Below are 15170 nucleotides of genomic sequence, written 5' to 3'. Positions count from 1 at the left end.
CGATGTGTCAGTGCCACACGTCCCATCCCTACCATAAAGACAGTTTGTATAGCATACATTAGGGCTGCACGATTGTGGCCAATAATCTAGATTATTTTGATCAATATTGAGATCATGATTAATTATTACGATTATTTAATGATTTTAACCTAATCAAATGTTATTGTCACAATGCATTGTACCTGCATAATGGATGTGAATAACCCACATTTTGTTTGATATCAGTGCATAACACTACTTGGTTACGGTTACGACATCGATATACGTAACCGTAACCAAGTGGTGTCTCATTTCATAGGGCTATGTAGCCCTTACCCCTCAGTTTGAAGGGCTAAGGGCCCGGGGTAAACTAAGGGCTAGGGGTAAGGGGTAGGGGTAAAACAGAGTATTGGGATTCGGCCTTAGTCTTAGTAGCCTAATTTGGTAATCTTTGATAAATCCTCCTGCTTTGGGTTTTGTTAGCCCCTATTTTATTGAACCTGTCTTGATAGTAGTTCTACTGCACACAGGACACATCTGGACAAACATTATCTCCTGCCAGGGTTATGGTTATTTATTTGAGGAACTTATAAGACAGTTATGTCTCCACTTTGTAATTCCTGAAAACTAAGAAGAGAATGAACATATTGCACACATTTAGTTCACTTGAAGTCCATTTAAAAGACGATATCTGCACTATATTCACTGACTTCATTAAGCAGACATCCTTCATAACTTGATGTAGACTACGATAGCCTTGTTCCTTTTGCGTAAATCACCGTTGGAGTGACTGGAGGTATATTAGATGCTTGTAGTACTTGAACGACGGAAGTCTGTCACATACTGCACCTGTCTCCAACAGCGTCCAACATACAGGTCAGGTCGTCTTGTCAAAGATACCAGGTGGCAGAATGGGTTGGCCTTCCAAAGCAAAATGTGGTTTGGAGTAAGAGGCTTTAAGTCTTTCAGGTCACTGGTGACTGTGGTGATCGAGTGTGGCTGTTCAAGATGGCCTCTACTTCACACATGATAGTTTGCAGTAGGGCTGGGCGATATGGGTACAAAATTATCTCAATAGATATTTATATTTCCATTTGATAACGATAATTAAGACGATAGACCACAGATCTGTAGTAGTAGCAAAATAAGTCTCTTCCTCAACTTTTTCCCTACACTCCCCAGTGGCACCCCAGTGGTGGAATCAACTCCCCACCTCCATCAGAGACACGGACTGTCCCTCCACCTTCAAGAGAAGGCTCAAGACGCACTTCCGGGAGTACAATGGTACTTAGGAATGGTTAGCTGAACCCAACGCTAGTTTCCTCAAGGATCACAATGACTCTTGCTTAGACTGTTGCTCTTGTTGGTTAGTGGTAGCTGATTTAAACTGTTGTATTCTATTTTAGTTAATCCTATTTTTATTGCTTTCCTACAGGTACACCTGCACTTAGAGATTAATGTTGTGTAATTTTAACTACATGCTCTTATGGTTTCTTCCCTTTAGCACTATTTTTTGGTTGTTCACAATATGGACTACCCGCAATGCTGTGGGGCTATCTTGTTGTTATTATCAGTGACCTATGCACTTTGTAAAGCTCTCTCTTGGAAGTCGCTTTGGATAAAAGCGTCTGCTAAATGAATAAATGTAAATGTAAATGTACACTCGGCATAAAGTTTAGGCAGCGCAGTGTGAGAGAAATGTTTGCGGCCAGGGAGCACATACATGGGGTCAAGTAACTTCAGCTTTTAAAAACCTTGCTTTGTATCAATACCTTGGCGCAAACTCAAACTTTTTGGCATGTTCCAACAAGTGGCTTTTGCTTCAGGTTGTAAAAAATGTTTGTTGTTACCAGACTTGGTAGCCACCTGTTTACGACACAGTTTGCACCGAGCATTGCTCTGCTCTTTGTCGGATTTCAAAATGCCAAACCACTTCCAAAGAACTGCAAAAGACGAACCGTTTTTATAAATAATTTCTTCTTTGGAAGTTGCTCCCTCGCCATGGCTATTGCTGCCACTGTTTTCGGCAAGAAGACTCGTTTTCCACTACTCCACTCGAGGTGCTCAGTGTATTTTAGTGGGCGTATACCATTTCTCCGGAACTTCCTGCTGAACCACAGAAATGTAATGGACTGCTGTTCCTAATTAATTTTGATTTTGCTTCTGTACTCGGTCTGGCCATTCAGTACGCAAGTCAGATTTTGCTGGTTAATTTTTAACCGGCCAATCAGCGAACAGAGGGAGTGGCTGAGAAACGATGACGTTGATGGCGCTAGTTTGTGTTGTAGTTCCGTAATGGCGGTGGAGAAAGATGCGAGCGAAGCCATTTGGTCTGTTGTGGCAACGCTGCCGAATATCCAACAGCTAAAGCCGGAGCAAGAACAAGTTTTGCTGAGTTTTGTTGGTGGCCATGATGTTGTGGCCCTCCTCCCCACGGGGTTCGGGAGGAGGAGGGCCACAACAAAAAAGTCAATTTACGTGTTTAGAGGGTGTCTGTTTTTTAATCAACGAAGTAAAGTTCTAAAAAAGGACATTGACCTACGTAGCTTATCGTTCACGTCAATCATGGCATGTCGTTTCATTTTGATGAAGCGGAGGATGAGGGAGCTGTCATAGTACGCAGCTTAAAGGGAACGTTCTTTCTGGAAGAAGTCACGTGGCCGTGTGCATTGCTTTTTCCGTGGTGGATTGTATGATCCATGTTTTACCTCTCGGGCTGCTTAAGAATAGGGTGCATGCGCAATTAGCTTGACTACTTAAATCTGACTTGAATTAGTAGGACTGCGTAAGCTGAAATTGGCCTTTATGGAACCGCTTTAGCCCCGCTTGAATTGTTAAGCTAATTCAAGTCTGGTTTGGGACTTGAAGTCCGACTTATTTGAGCAGCCTTTATGGAACAGGCCACAGTACTGCACACTGATGAACATTTTTACTCTTTTTCTCCACATTGTCTTTGTAAAAGTTGTATTGTGTGCAGAAAATCGGAACATATTTCGGTAACACTTTAGAATAATGGTCCGTTGTTAACGAGTAGCTATGCAGGAAGTAATAGGTAGTACTATATTAACACCGAAGTTAATACCATTAACTAATATGGAACCAAGAACTAAGCAGTAAGTAATAGCAAATTTTATACAAACGTAGTTCCTTGGTAGGTATTTGATTATTACTAAATAAGAATATCAAGATTGAGAAGTATTTGTAAACTATGACCAATTAAGAAAGAATAACAAATTAATTACTAATCACAAAAGGAAGATGTCTAAAAAATGAATTATTTTTTTATATTTATTTTCTAATCTTAACATGGTCATAACATTTCAGAAGCTTGTGCATCAAATGGGTTCTTTGTGGAAACCAGTTTATGAATATTATATCCCCCAAAATATGTTAGCTACAGGTTGAGATTGTGACTAGTACTCTTACCAAAGGATGGACGTATGTTCTCTGTTTATTTAAATCTTAAACATAGAATAATACAAATAATGATCATTTGTTTAAAGATTTGAATAATTAGGAAGTGATGCTGACACGCTCATGATTGGATCCAGGGTCGGACTGGCCATCGGGAGACTCGGGAGATTTCCCGAACGGCCGGTGAAACAAACGGCCGCTACGGCCACGGCATTATTCAAGAAGAAAAAATCCTAAAAGTTCACGCTCACTTTGAGGACGGCCTTAATACCAAGCAACTGTTTAACTGGAGTGATCCAAAATCCAAAGGGTGGGGGTGGGCATTTTCCCCGTGTAAACTTGAACGGTGCACTTGTCCATCCATTTTACAGATCACGATTGGTCGAAAATCAATCGTTTTCCGGGTACAGCCAATTCGTTGGAGCTATTTTAGCTAATATTTGTTGTTTCATTAGCAAAGAAATGGAAAGGAAAAGGAGAAAAACAACGGGCACTACAAGCAAATGCTGCACAATATAGAAGTGTAGAATACATGTTTAGGCCGTCAAAAGACGGAGAGAGTTTGCAGCCCGAAGATGCGGCTGTACCAGAGGCGCCAGGTGCCAGTAGCTGTAAGCAGCTGTATTTTCGACATTTACAAAATTAAAATATCATTCAAAACCATATAGTTAAAATTTTTCTAAAAACATTATACATTTGGTATTACTGTTCGCCAATATATAGGATATATATATTAAATTAAGTAAAATAAATGGCCAAGAGAAAAAGGCACTCATCTAAACATGCACAACATGTTTTTTGGCTTTAAATAATAAATGTGCTATGTGGCTCAAATGCAATTGTTTTGATTTTCTGTTCTGTGTATTTAAGCAGGCACAGGTGACACAGGGAAAGATATGGAGGCTGCTGTGGTGACAGGGTCCAGTGGAGAGACAGGTGCAGCACTGCAACTGTACACAAGTCAGTCTGTTAACAGGGTTATTATATGGAAATTAGTTTGTTGAATTGATTGTCATTATTGAATATAGTTAACTGATTATTGTTCTTTTGCAACATTAAATAGCAGATGCAGAAACAGAGACAAGTATGGAAAAAGAAAGTGAGGGAGAAAGTGGAGGGGGGGGGGGGGGGGGGGGGGGGGGGGGGCCGGTGTGTTCCAAAGTCCCAAGCTGTTTTTCGGTCCCAGTCCGACCCTGATTGGATCAGTTACATTACATTTAGTCATTTAGCGCAGAGCGACTTACAGTAGGTACAGGAACATTCCCCGAGGCAAGTAGGGTGAAGTGCCTTGCCCAAAGACACAACGTCATTTTGCAGGGCCGGGAGATCAACCCGGCAACCTTCTGATTACCAGCCCGATTCCCTAACCGCTCAGCCACCTGACGCCCTAGTTTACTATTATGAGCTCTTGAGTGTCAGTTCAATATGTCTCAGACTCCAAAGACCTACCTTAATGTTACAGTAACCGCCTGAAGAGGACTTCTCTTTGGGATATGAATTTAAACATTGATGTTCTCTTGTCAAAAACTATTTGCATCCTTAATGAAGACATGAGCTGTTGTTATGTTGCGAGAAGCGCAAAACCACATTTTCCAGATTACAATGTTTGTTAGAATCTCACTAGTGCCTCACAGAAATGTATGCCTGTACAGTATGTGTCAAATATAAAATTAAATGGCTTATTATATTACTTGTGAAAAACATGTTAACTCCTCACTAATTATTCAAGTGTTAGCTTGTCATCCAGCATTAACTGTATTCTGGACCATTATTTCAAAGTAAACTGAACGCGGGTGGCCTGTTACATACTTGAGGAGTGAGTTTCACCACACACTGGCTACATATGCACAATCATACTTGTCACTTGTCTGCGGTTGAAAATTATCTGGATTAGCAAAAAAACAAACTGTAAAGAATTATATGTGATCCAATTCCAATGATTTCCACAAATGATTATGTTTGTACTGTAATGTGAAAGATAACTACTTTATTTGACATGATTTTGACATGCATAAAAAAGTTGAATGACATTTATTAACATTCCATAATAAAATATAGGGGTGCATAACTAAATTCACAAGTGTGTCACTGTTCAAATACTTTTGGAGTGTAAGAGTCCTGAGGCCTGTTCCATAAAAACAGTGTTCCGAATAAGACAGGTTTATGTCAGGGAAAGTAACTGACACAAGCCTGGCTTATTAGGTAATCTCACTTTATGGAACCGGCCCCTGGGTTTCAAACAGTATCGTGAGGGGGATGTTTTGATTACACTGGAGTTTTTTTGTCTGTGGAATAATTTGCATTGGTTTGTTAATGTCAGAAATCCTTGTATAAGGAACAAAATGCAATGTTTGTCTTGGTTGGAATTTTGTTGGAAGAAAAAGACAACTCAGAGTCATTGTCTTCGCTATATACAACACTTTGGATGTCTTTTCTCTTTCCAGCCACACAGCCAAATCATTTGACAGATATCAAAGCTCAAAACAGCTCTTGTCTGGACAAATACAAAGGTGCCTCAGAGACCATGATGAAAGGTAAGTGTTCACAATTGTGCAAGCTTACTTAAAAAATATAAAATACTAATTGTCAGTTGACATTTAGTTAACTGAGAATTAGAGAACTACTAGACATTTTCCCTACTTATAGATTCTTCATGAGTCTACAGACAGGGGCGTTGTTACTGACTTGTAATGATCGCTAGATGGTGCTTGTTGCATGGAGCAAAGGCACAGTCAGAGCCTGTTTAAGGAGAGCATTCCCACTCCCTATTAAGCCCCATTGTACCGAATTTTGTTGCAGTTCCACCATAGTTCCACTGGGAGTGATCGCGGTCGAGTGCAAAATGAATAGGAGTCTATGGAGCTAAACAGCTAAATTTGTCTCTTTTGTCTGATTGTCGTTGATAAATGTCAGATTTGATTGTAGTTTTTGCATGTTCAACATGGATTACAGGTCAAAAGTTGAATGAACGAGTACTTAAGACCTTTCGATTTCTTACAGGGTAAGTTGTTGTTGCCCATAATACGCTAGCATTCTGCTAACGAATGCTGATTGGTTAGTGAAGGACAGACTACGACCAGAGATCCCGCTTGATGGCATCCGAAGCAGAACCAGAATGTCAGAGCATTAGCAACATTTGCAACAACATTAGCAAGCCAAAACTCTTTCTAGCATGTGTATTGACAGGGAGAGCCTAACCTGTCAGCTGTGTTGTCGATGCCTCGAGAGAAAAGTGGAGGTAACCAGAGCTTGCCATCAAGCAGTAGCTCTGGTCGTACGATGTGTATGACGTCGATTACTTTTTCAAAGGCTTTTTAGAACGGAAAGGTGACTTCAAAAAAAATCTAACACCCAGTGGTGTGTACTTTTTTTGCCTCCCCTTTCGAATTCAGAATTCAAATTACTAGACAAACAATTATATCCTGAGAAAATGGATTTTGAGGGGTATAGCTCCATAGACTTCCATTCATTCTACACTCGACCGTTAGCGCCCTCATATGGAACTTGAGTGGAACTGCAACCAGTTCAGAACCCGGAAGTTTCCCGAGAGTGGGAGTTCTCCCTTTATTAGACATTCTCTGGCACGGTCTTAAAATGAACGTGCCTTCGTCAATCTGTCATTTATTTCCGTGTTGTTAGTCTGTGATTATTTCATTAGAGCGTATGTTGTCTAGCCTTTCAATCATTAAGCAAAATGTAATTTATTGGCTAAAAAATTTCAAACACGTTGTGGGTTAGGCTAGACTTCAGTTGGTCTATAGTAGGATTAAGTGATGGGGGAAACAAAGCTTTCCGAAGCAACTTTTTCAAGCGTTTGATACATTTTCTCCATAGGGACATCTGCTGGTCAGTTCATGGTATGTCGACTGTATTGAGAGATTGAAGGAGTGACGTCAAGTCCTCGAGACGCTAGTCTCACAATCGTCATCAATTTGATAAAGGTTATCTGACAAATGTTTCGACGTGCAAGTGTCACAAATATGTTGTTATATATCTTGTTGTATTATAAACAACGTAACGTATCTTTACATCTAGCAAAATTAGCTGGCTAAAGGCCGCCCAGAGAGTCTTCGGAATCCCTAGCAACCGTAACAACCAATTACATTTGGTCATTTGGCAGACACTCTTATCCAATTACGTTCTACAACCTGCTTCAACAGTTAAATTGTATTCGGTAAACCAATTAAACATACACACCAGTCAACAATAAATCAGGTTTATATTGATATACTTTCTTAAATACTGTATTTTTCAGAAATAAAACTGTGGTTTATATCCCAATTTAACATTTTCTTGTGTTGGTGTGGTTTATATTTCGAAGCGGCTCGTTCGAATGCGGGTCTCACAGCGTAACGTTGCATGTATGCGTAGCCGGTGAAGCCACCTCCCTGAAATTAGTTTTTGCAGGTTGGGATGTCTGCTAGCATGGTAGTAGCATTGCTCCAAGTATTATGCTAGCTAACTTAGCCCGGAAGCTAACTAAAGGTGGCGTGAGGTGTCCCATTATCATCCACCTAGCTCTCGATGCTCGATAGAAATGTTATGAAAAAGTTGATAAACCGTAAATCCTCAAATAAAGACCGGGATTCAATTAGAGGCCGGGCTTCAAATAGTAGCCGGGGGCGTGGTCGATACGGACAAATAAAGGCCGGGCCCCAAATACATGTTAAAAATAAAATACATGTAAAAGTAATATTTCATAAATACATGTTCTCTTATGTTTAATGTTATTAGCTAATTTCATGGACTGTTGCCAATAAAAAAAGACATTTTACCACGTAGGCCTACTAGGCGAATTTGTTATTGTTCATGATGGCGCGTCTTTAACGTTTTAGTTGGCTAGGCTACTTTTTTCAAAGAGATAATAAAGCAGTGCACCATGGCGCCAAGGCGAAAATTCGACATAAAATTTAAAGAGAAGGTTTTAAAGTTTGCAGAAGAACATTCGGGAGAAAAGGCAGCGAATGACTAATATAGACCCAAAACAAATTCGATATTGGAAGAAGCAGAAGAGTGAATTCAATGCGACCACAAAGAACAGAGCCCGACTAGCAGGTGGAGGTAGGAAAAAGGTTAGCCTGGATATGAAGACCAGCCTGGTCGAATGGATTTTTTCAGTCCGCTATAGGCATTCTAGGGTAACTAGAAAGATGATACAAAATAAAGCTTTGGAAATATTTCCCTCCGTGAGTGACATTGGAGACTGTAGCTTCGTGGCAAGCAGGGGCTGGCTCCAGAGATTTCTAGAGCGCAATGGGTTTTCAGTAAGTAGACGTACAACGGTGTCTCAGAAAGACCCAGACCAGGTGGTTGAAAAGCTGGTTTCCTACATTGACTACGTGGGAAAAGTAATCGCCTCCAAAAATATTATGGAGAGAGACATAATGGATGAAACAGCAGTCTGGTTTGATATGCTGTCGTCCACAACGGTGGATAAGCGAGGGGCCAAAAGCGTGGCTTTAAAAACTACAGGACATGTAAAGAGCCATCTTACAGTGATCCTGGCTGCCAAGGCCGATGGTTCCAAACTTAAGCCGTACATCGTTTTCAAAGGGCCTGTGCGTGAAGTGGCTCGAATGCAACAACAGAAAGTAAGCGCTGTGATTGCAACTTCAGCGAATGGCTAATTGAACGACAGCCTGACATCAGACTGGCTACAGTCAGTCGTCGGGAAATTCAGTTTCACCCCACGGCTCCTAGCCTGGGATGCATATCGATGCCACATCAGCGACGCCACTAGGGCTGAACTCAAATGTGGCTACAATGTCACAACTGCAGTTATCCCTGGCGGCTGCACTAAGTACATCCAAGCCCCAGATGTTATGTGGAACCAGCCGTTCAAGCAGTCTACACGAGGAGTATGATTTATGGATGGCCGGGGACTCTAAAAACTCTATAAAGAATATACTGCTGGAGGTAACATGAGAGCCCCTGCCCGCCACCTGCTCGTGAACTGGGTAGTCGCTGCCTGGGAGAAGCTGGACAAGGACATGATCCGAAAGTCCTTCAAAGTTTGTGGACTGACACTGAAAGATGACGGGAGTGAAGACGATCTCATCCATTGCTTCAAAGCGGGACAGCCATGCGCCGCTGGTAGGGATACGCTGGCGCAGCTCCGGCAGCGGGGGGAGGAGAACCGCACGCAAGTAGCCCAGGATGAGGAGAACGACGAAGAGGAGCTGCTTAATAATGAACTTGTTGTTCTCGACGATGAGGATGGGGAAGAGGGTGTTGAGGGGGTCGCCGAATAGCTGTACAAATGTTGCCTCATTACTGGTGAGCTTTGGATGTAGACCTAAGTATTATGTTTAGATGTAGGCCTATTTTGCAAGGTCCATTTAGTTCGGAGTTTGTTTGTTCCATTTGACCGTAGCTTAATGGCTATGCCCATTCAGATGTTGCTGATGAATTTGGTAGTTGCGTAATATGATAGACCTAGTCTAAGTCCTGGCCATTTGGTTTAATTTGGGTTGTCTCCTGTTCGTTCTGTGATTGCTGTCCTTTGACAGGACCAGATATTTATTGTTACGTTGACACTGCAAATAAAGCGCTATACGCGATAAACTTTTTTTTTGGCCAAGTGAAATTTTTGACTTGCTTGATTGTAATTGAGAACATTGGAAAATATCTGCAAATAACAATGTATCTTAAGACTGTCACTATGGTTTATTACAGATTCATTTCTAAATGGTTAGTCTCCAGAAAGTTGATTAGCTATAGGTCTACCGGTTTAATTCTACCGGTAGCCTATCGGTAAATGGTTGCAGGAAGTGCTTGAACGCATATGCAATGAATGATATTAGCCTACTGTAATTATGCCCATTATTTTATTTAAATAATATAATTCTATAACAGAAGATATCGGTAAGTAAGAAATAAAGGCCTGCCACTAATACAAGCCTGCCCCAAATACAGGCCGGTGCGCTGTGCAGCTTATGTAAATAAAAGCCCCGGCCACTATTTGAGGATTTACGGTAATACAAATTAAAAACATTGTCACAGCATTGTACTTTAATATATAGATACACTACATATATATAAATATATATATTATAACATTCTGATTTAAAAATCCAATAAGGATATGCCTTGAAATTATATTTTCCTAATTTTAGAAGTTAGCCAGGGGGTTCCCATTATCGTCCACCCAACCACTTTCAATGGAGAAATGTCAAGTTTGACGCTGCGGAAGGCAGATGCTAGACAATCGGTTTGAGAGCGTATTTATATACTCAAATCTCAAAGTAAGAAGTTGTAATTTGGTGTGCATATAAGGTGTGTACATATCTAGTTACTTTCTTTTGTTGCTGCTGCATATCTTCTTTAAGAAATTAACAAAACAAACGGTCATGGAAGATAATTGGGTCTGGAACGTTGGCAATTTTGAATGGACGATATTTGGGACGATATACTCTAGCTACCCAGATAGCACACATACCTCTTGCCGACGTTGGCCCGACGTATACAACATACATCGGGCCAACGTCGTATAGACATTGTTTGCACATTGGCAAGACGTCGCCGATACGTTGGCAATTGATCAAAACCGACCTCCAGACGATGTCTGGACGATGAATCAAAACTGTACCAACCGGCTGTTCTACAGATATTTCCTCTTAACTCTACATTTATTTATTTAGTTTGGGTCTCTCAGACAGCAAATATTTAACTATCTATCTGAAATGTCACTTAGCAAATGAACATACAATGGGCTATTAGCAGTAGCTAGCTACTTGATTCAACCTGGATTTTCTGTGTGTGGGTATTATAATGAAGAGACACAATTCAAGTTATTGATCTTTTATTATCAGACTGAATGTTGATGCCATCAAGCTCTTAAAATAGCTCCAACACAGAAAAGAGAGATCAACAGAGAACATATATACAGCTTTGCCTACAGTTCTGCGTCTTCCATTGGTCTCCGCTGCCCAGTCTGAATGTCTACAGTAGTTAACTGCGGAAATTAGAAGAAAAAAAATTACAGATCACTGTTAAGCCAGAATGTACAGTATTAGCCTATGTGTATGTAGGCCTAAGTTACTTATTACAATACAACACTTTGACATAACATGTCAAAGTGTTTATTTTGTGTCTATGTTTATGTTTATGTTTAGTGTCTATGTTTATTTTGCTCTATTAGCTACATTTTTGTAAGATGTCTGACCAGTGTGTCGAACTAGCCTTGGCCGGGTTTCCCAGATTCGTTAAGAAGGTCTTAACGCTAAGAGCGTCTTAAGAACATTCTAAGGGCGCTCTAGAACGCTCTTAGAACGTTCTTAAGAAGATCTTAGCGTTAAGAGCTTCTTAACGAATCTGGGAAACCCGGCCCTTGACGGTTGGGGTCCCTTTGCGCTAGCTCTGTAGCATAAAGTTCACTCAAACCTAGCTCATTACAGTAACTTTACACATTGTTGTAGGCATAGGCTACTTATCGCAAAACTTTTTCATATTTTTCTACTTTCATTTACTTACCTATCAACGACTGCTCCTTCTTTGTGAAGATAAATTACGGTTTAAAAAGTGAAGGCATCTGACTCGCGTGTCTCTGGCTCTAGATATGCTTGCAATACAACACGTAATGAGCATAATGGAACGTTCTTCCTGAAACAGTCAGTGATGAGCCGACGTATCTGCGATGTTTGAGATGGAGCACAGATATGAGAAGAAATCCGATCATTTGCCGATGCTTATACGACGTTATGAATAGAACACGACGTTTCGATCTTAAGCCGACGTCGGCAAGACGTATGTGTGCTATCTGGGTAGCTAACGTTTCAGAAAAAAAAAATCGCTTTGGGGACCGTCGGAAATGTTTAGAGCTCACGCGTCTAAAGGTAAATATGAGTTAATTCCCGGGCAATAGAAAATTATGCACTTACTTACTTTCGTTTTCGAAGTGTGTGTCAGACAACTGCATGCTGTACTGCCTATGCTCGTGCATTCCCTTACGGAAGGAAAATATATTGCCGTGTATTGGAAAATATCATGTGATATATTAGGCAATATATTTCCATACATGGGATTTAATATTATTATTTTACAATACATTGCAACATATTCAACATGAATATATAATATGTGTTTATATATCCATCCAATATATGCAATTTTATATTTATAAATACCACCATAATGTATCACGATTTATATGGGAAAATGTATTGGTAATATATGTAAAGATATACTGTCACATGTATGTTTAATATATGGTAGAATATATTTTAAAAAAATATAGCGGATTCCTCCTTCAAAATGGCAAAATATTGTACAATTGACATAATAGATAGTTACACCGGGATTACCCAGAAGACTAGAAACTGTTTTGTCAAAAATAAATGTCTCCGCCTGGAGTTGAACCTGCAACCCTTCGTTCACCAGAGCAACTTCTGATCCGATTGAGCCATTCCCAGATGTAGACCTGGTTGTGTTCAGTAACTGAATAATAAAATAAGATGTTTCTCCTATGGCACGCATAGTCAGACTTGGTCCAAGTTCAAACGGTCCAAGCTCAAACAGTTCTAATTCAGTCTTATTTTCACATATCAAGGTTTAACTTTGCAGTACTTCAGGGGGGGGGCTTCATATAAACATGCCCATACAATGTACAGACATATATGGTGATATTTACATTTAGTCATTTAGCAGATGATCTTATCCAGAGTGACTTACAGGTAGTTACAGTAAGTACAGGGACATACCCCGAGGCAAGTAGGGTGAATTGCCTTGCCCAAGGACAAAGCTTCATTTTTTGCGCTCAAACCGGCAACCTTCTGATTAATAGCCTGATTCCCTAACCACTCAGCCATCTAGAAGGTATTCTAAGAAGGTTGTCAACGGCAGTATTGCGAATGGAATCCCGATTCAAACAGTACCACCTGCTAATTGAAAATGTGCCCCCAAAAACGTAAATACCGTAAGATTGACATTTATTTGGGGGGAAATGGCTAATTCAAAAGAAGTTTGCTGGAAGCGATCATTGTCATTATATATTTAAAATATTTTTCCACATAATTTTACCTATATTTCAAATATATTCCACAATATATTGAACACATATCTGTACATTTATTTCATGTATATCTTTCCATATAATTAGGATTCCCCCGTCAGGAATAGGCTTTAAGGTGACTTCCGCCTGAAGTACCCTGCAAAGTTTCACCTTTATATGTGAAAATATGACTGAATTTGAGCTGTTTGAGCTTGGACCAAATGTGACTATAATTGCCATAGGAGAAATGTCTTATTTTATTATTCAGTAACTGAACACTGCCAAGTCTAGATCTTGGAATGGCTCAAATGGATGAGAGGTTATGCTGGTAAACAAAGGGTTCCAGGTTCAACTCCAGACATAGGCATTTTTTTTTACAGTTTTTGGTTTTCTGGGTAATCCCGGTGTAATCTATTATGTCAATTTTACAATATTTTGCCATTGCTGCTTGCAGCTATATTTTTTTACATATAATTCAAATATATTCTACCATATATTAAACATACATGTGACACTATATCTTTACATATATTACCAAATCATTTTCCCATATATATTGGAATACATTATGGTGGTATTTATAGATGTAAAATTGCATATATTTTGGGATATATAAACACATTATATATTCATGTTGAATATGTTGCAATATATGGCAATATATTACATGAATATATATTATAGTTTATAATATATTAGTAATATATTTATCATCAATATATTATCCCATGTATTTCCATACAATATAAATATTACATCCCATATATGGACATATATTGCCTAATATATCACATGGTATTTTCCAATATACTGCAATATATTTTCCTTCCGTAAGGGGTAGCCAGAACAACTTAGAGCTCAATGCTCTTAAGACATTTACATTTAGTCATTTAGCAGACGCTCTTATCCAGAGCGACTTACAGTAAGTACAGGGACATTCCCCCCGAGGCAAGTAGGGTGAAGTGCCTTGCCCAAGGACACAACATCATTTGGCACAGCGGGGAGTCAATCCGGCAACCTTCTGATTACTAGCCCGACTCCCTCACCGCTTAGCCATCTGACTCCCTAAGACAGTGGAGATGGTTGTGGACTTCAGGAAGAACACAGCCCCACTCACCCCTATCACCCTGAGTGACTCCCCAGTCAGCACTGTGGTGTCCTTCCGCTTCCTGGGCACCATCCTCTCCCAGGACCTCAAGTGGGAACTGAACATCAGCTCCCTCACCAAAAAAGCACAACAGAGGATGTACTTCCTACGGCAGCTGAAGAAATTCAACCTGCCAAAGACAATGATGGTGCACTATTACACAGCCATCATTGAGACCATCCTCACTTCTCCTATCACCATCTGGTACGCTGCTGCCACTGCCAAGGACAAGAGCAGACTGCAGTGTATCATATATAAAAAAAATATTCCCCTTAGTATTAGCTAGACCCCCCTTAGTATTAGCTAGACTTTGCTCCTTTTGTATAGTTAGTCCACATATTTAAGTTTCAATATTCCTATATGTTTAATTTATGCACCTCCCTGCCAAAGTAAATTCCTTGTTTGTGCAAACATTCATGGCGAATAAAATCCCTTCTGATTCTGACGGGAAGGTAGGTTCCAGGGTTATTGCGGAAAGCGAATATGGTAGGGTAGGTACGACGATGTCCAGGCAGGCACGGCCAGGGTGGGTCAGGCAGGTTGGCAGATGAACAGCGTGATCCTGGAGACACAGGCAAGACAAAAGTAGCAACAAAAACTTGTAATACTCAGATTAAGCTTAGTGTGGCTGATAACGTACTA

At 40.1% G+C, this 15170-nt stretch overlaps 1 protein-coding gene across 9 annotated transcripts in view; it reads left to right on the top strand.

Annotated features, from left to right (window-relative positions):
- Positions 1-15170, top strand: part of palm1a (paralemmin 1a) — a 128834-nt gene that overhangs the window by 94986 nt on the left and 18678 nt on the right. For 3 of the 9 annotated variants that reach the window (XM_047049742.1, XM_047049743.1, XM_047049741.1), the window contains one exon: positions 5838-5927. The exons of 1 other annotated variant lie outside the window; for it this stretch is intronic. In XM_047049742.1, coding sequence (XP_046905698.1) covers positions 5838-5927 — 90 coding nt within the window. Of the gene's footprint in view, positions 1-1161; positions 1264-4263; positions 4354-5837; positions 5928-15170 lie in introns of all 9 variants that reach the window. 5 more of the 9 variants (XM_047049740.1, XM_047049736.1, XM_047049739.1 and 2 more) reach the window with 3 other exon arrangements.

The sequence above is a fragment of the Hypomesus transpacificus genome, chromosome 26 (assembly GCF_021917145.1).
Source record: "Hypomesus transpacificus isolate Combined female chromosome 26, fHypTra1, whole genome shotgun sequence".
Classification (NCBI taxonomy): Eukaryota; Metazoa; Chordata; class Actinopteri; order Osmeriformes; family Osmeridae; genus Hypomesus; species Hypomesus transpacificus.
This window is presented reverse-complemented; position numbering and strand designations above follow the sequence as displayed.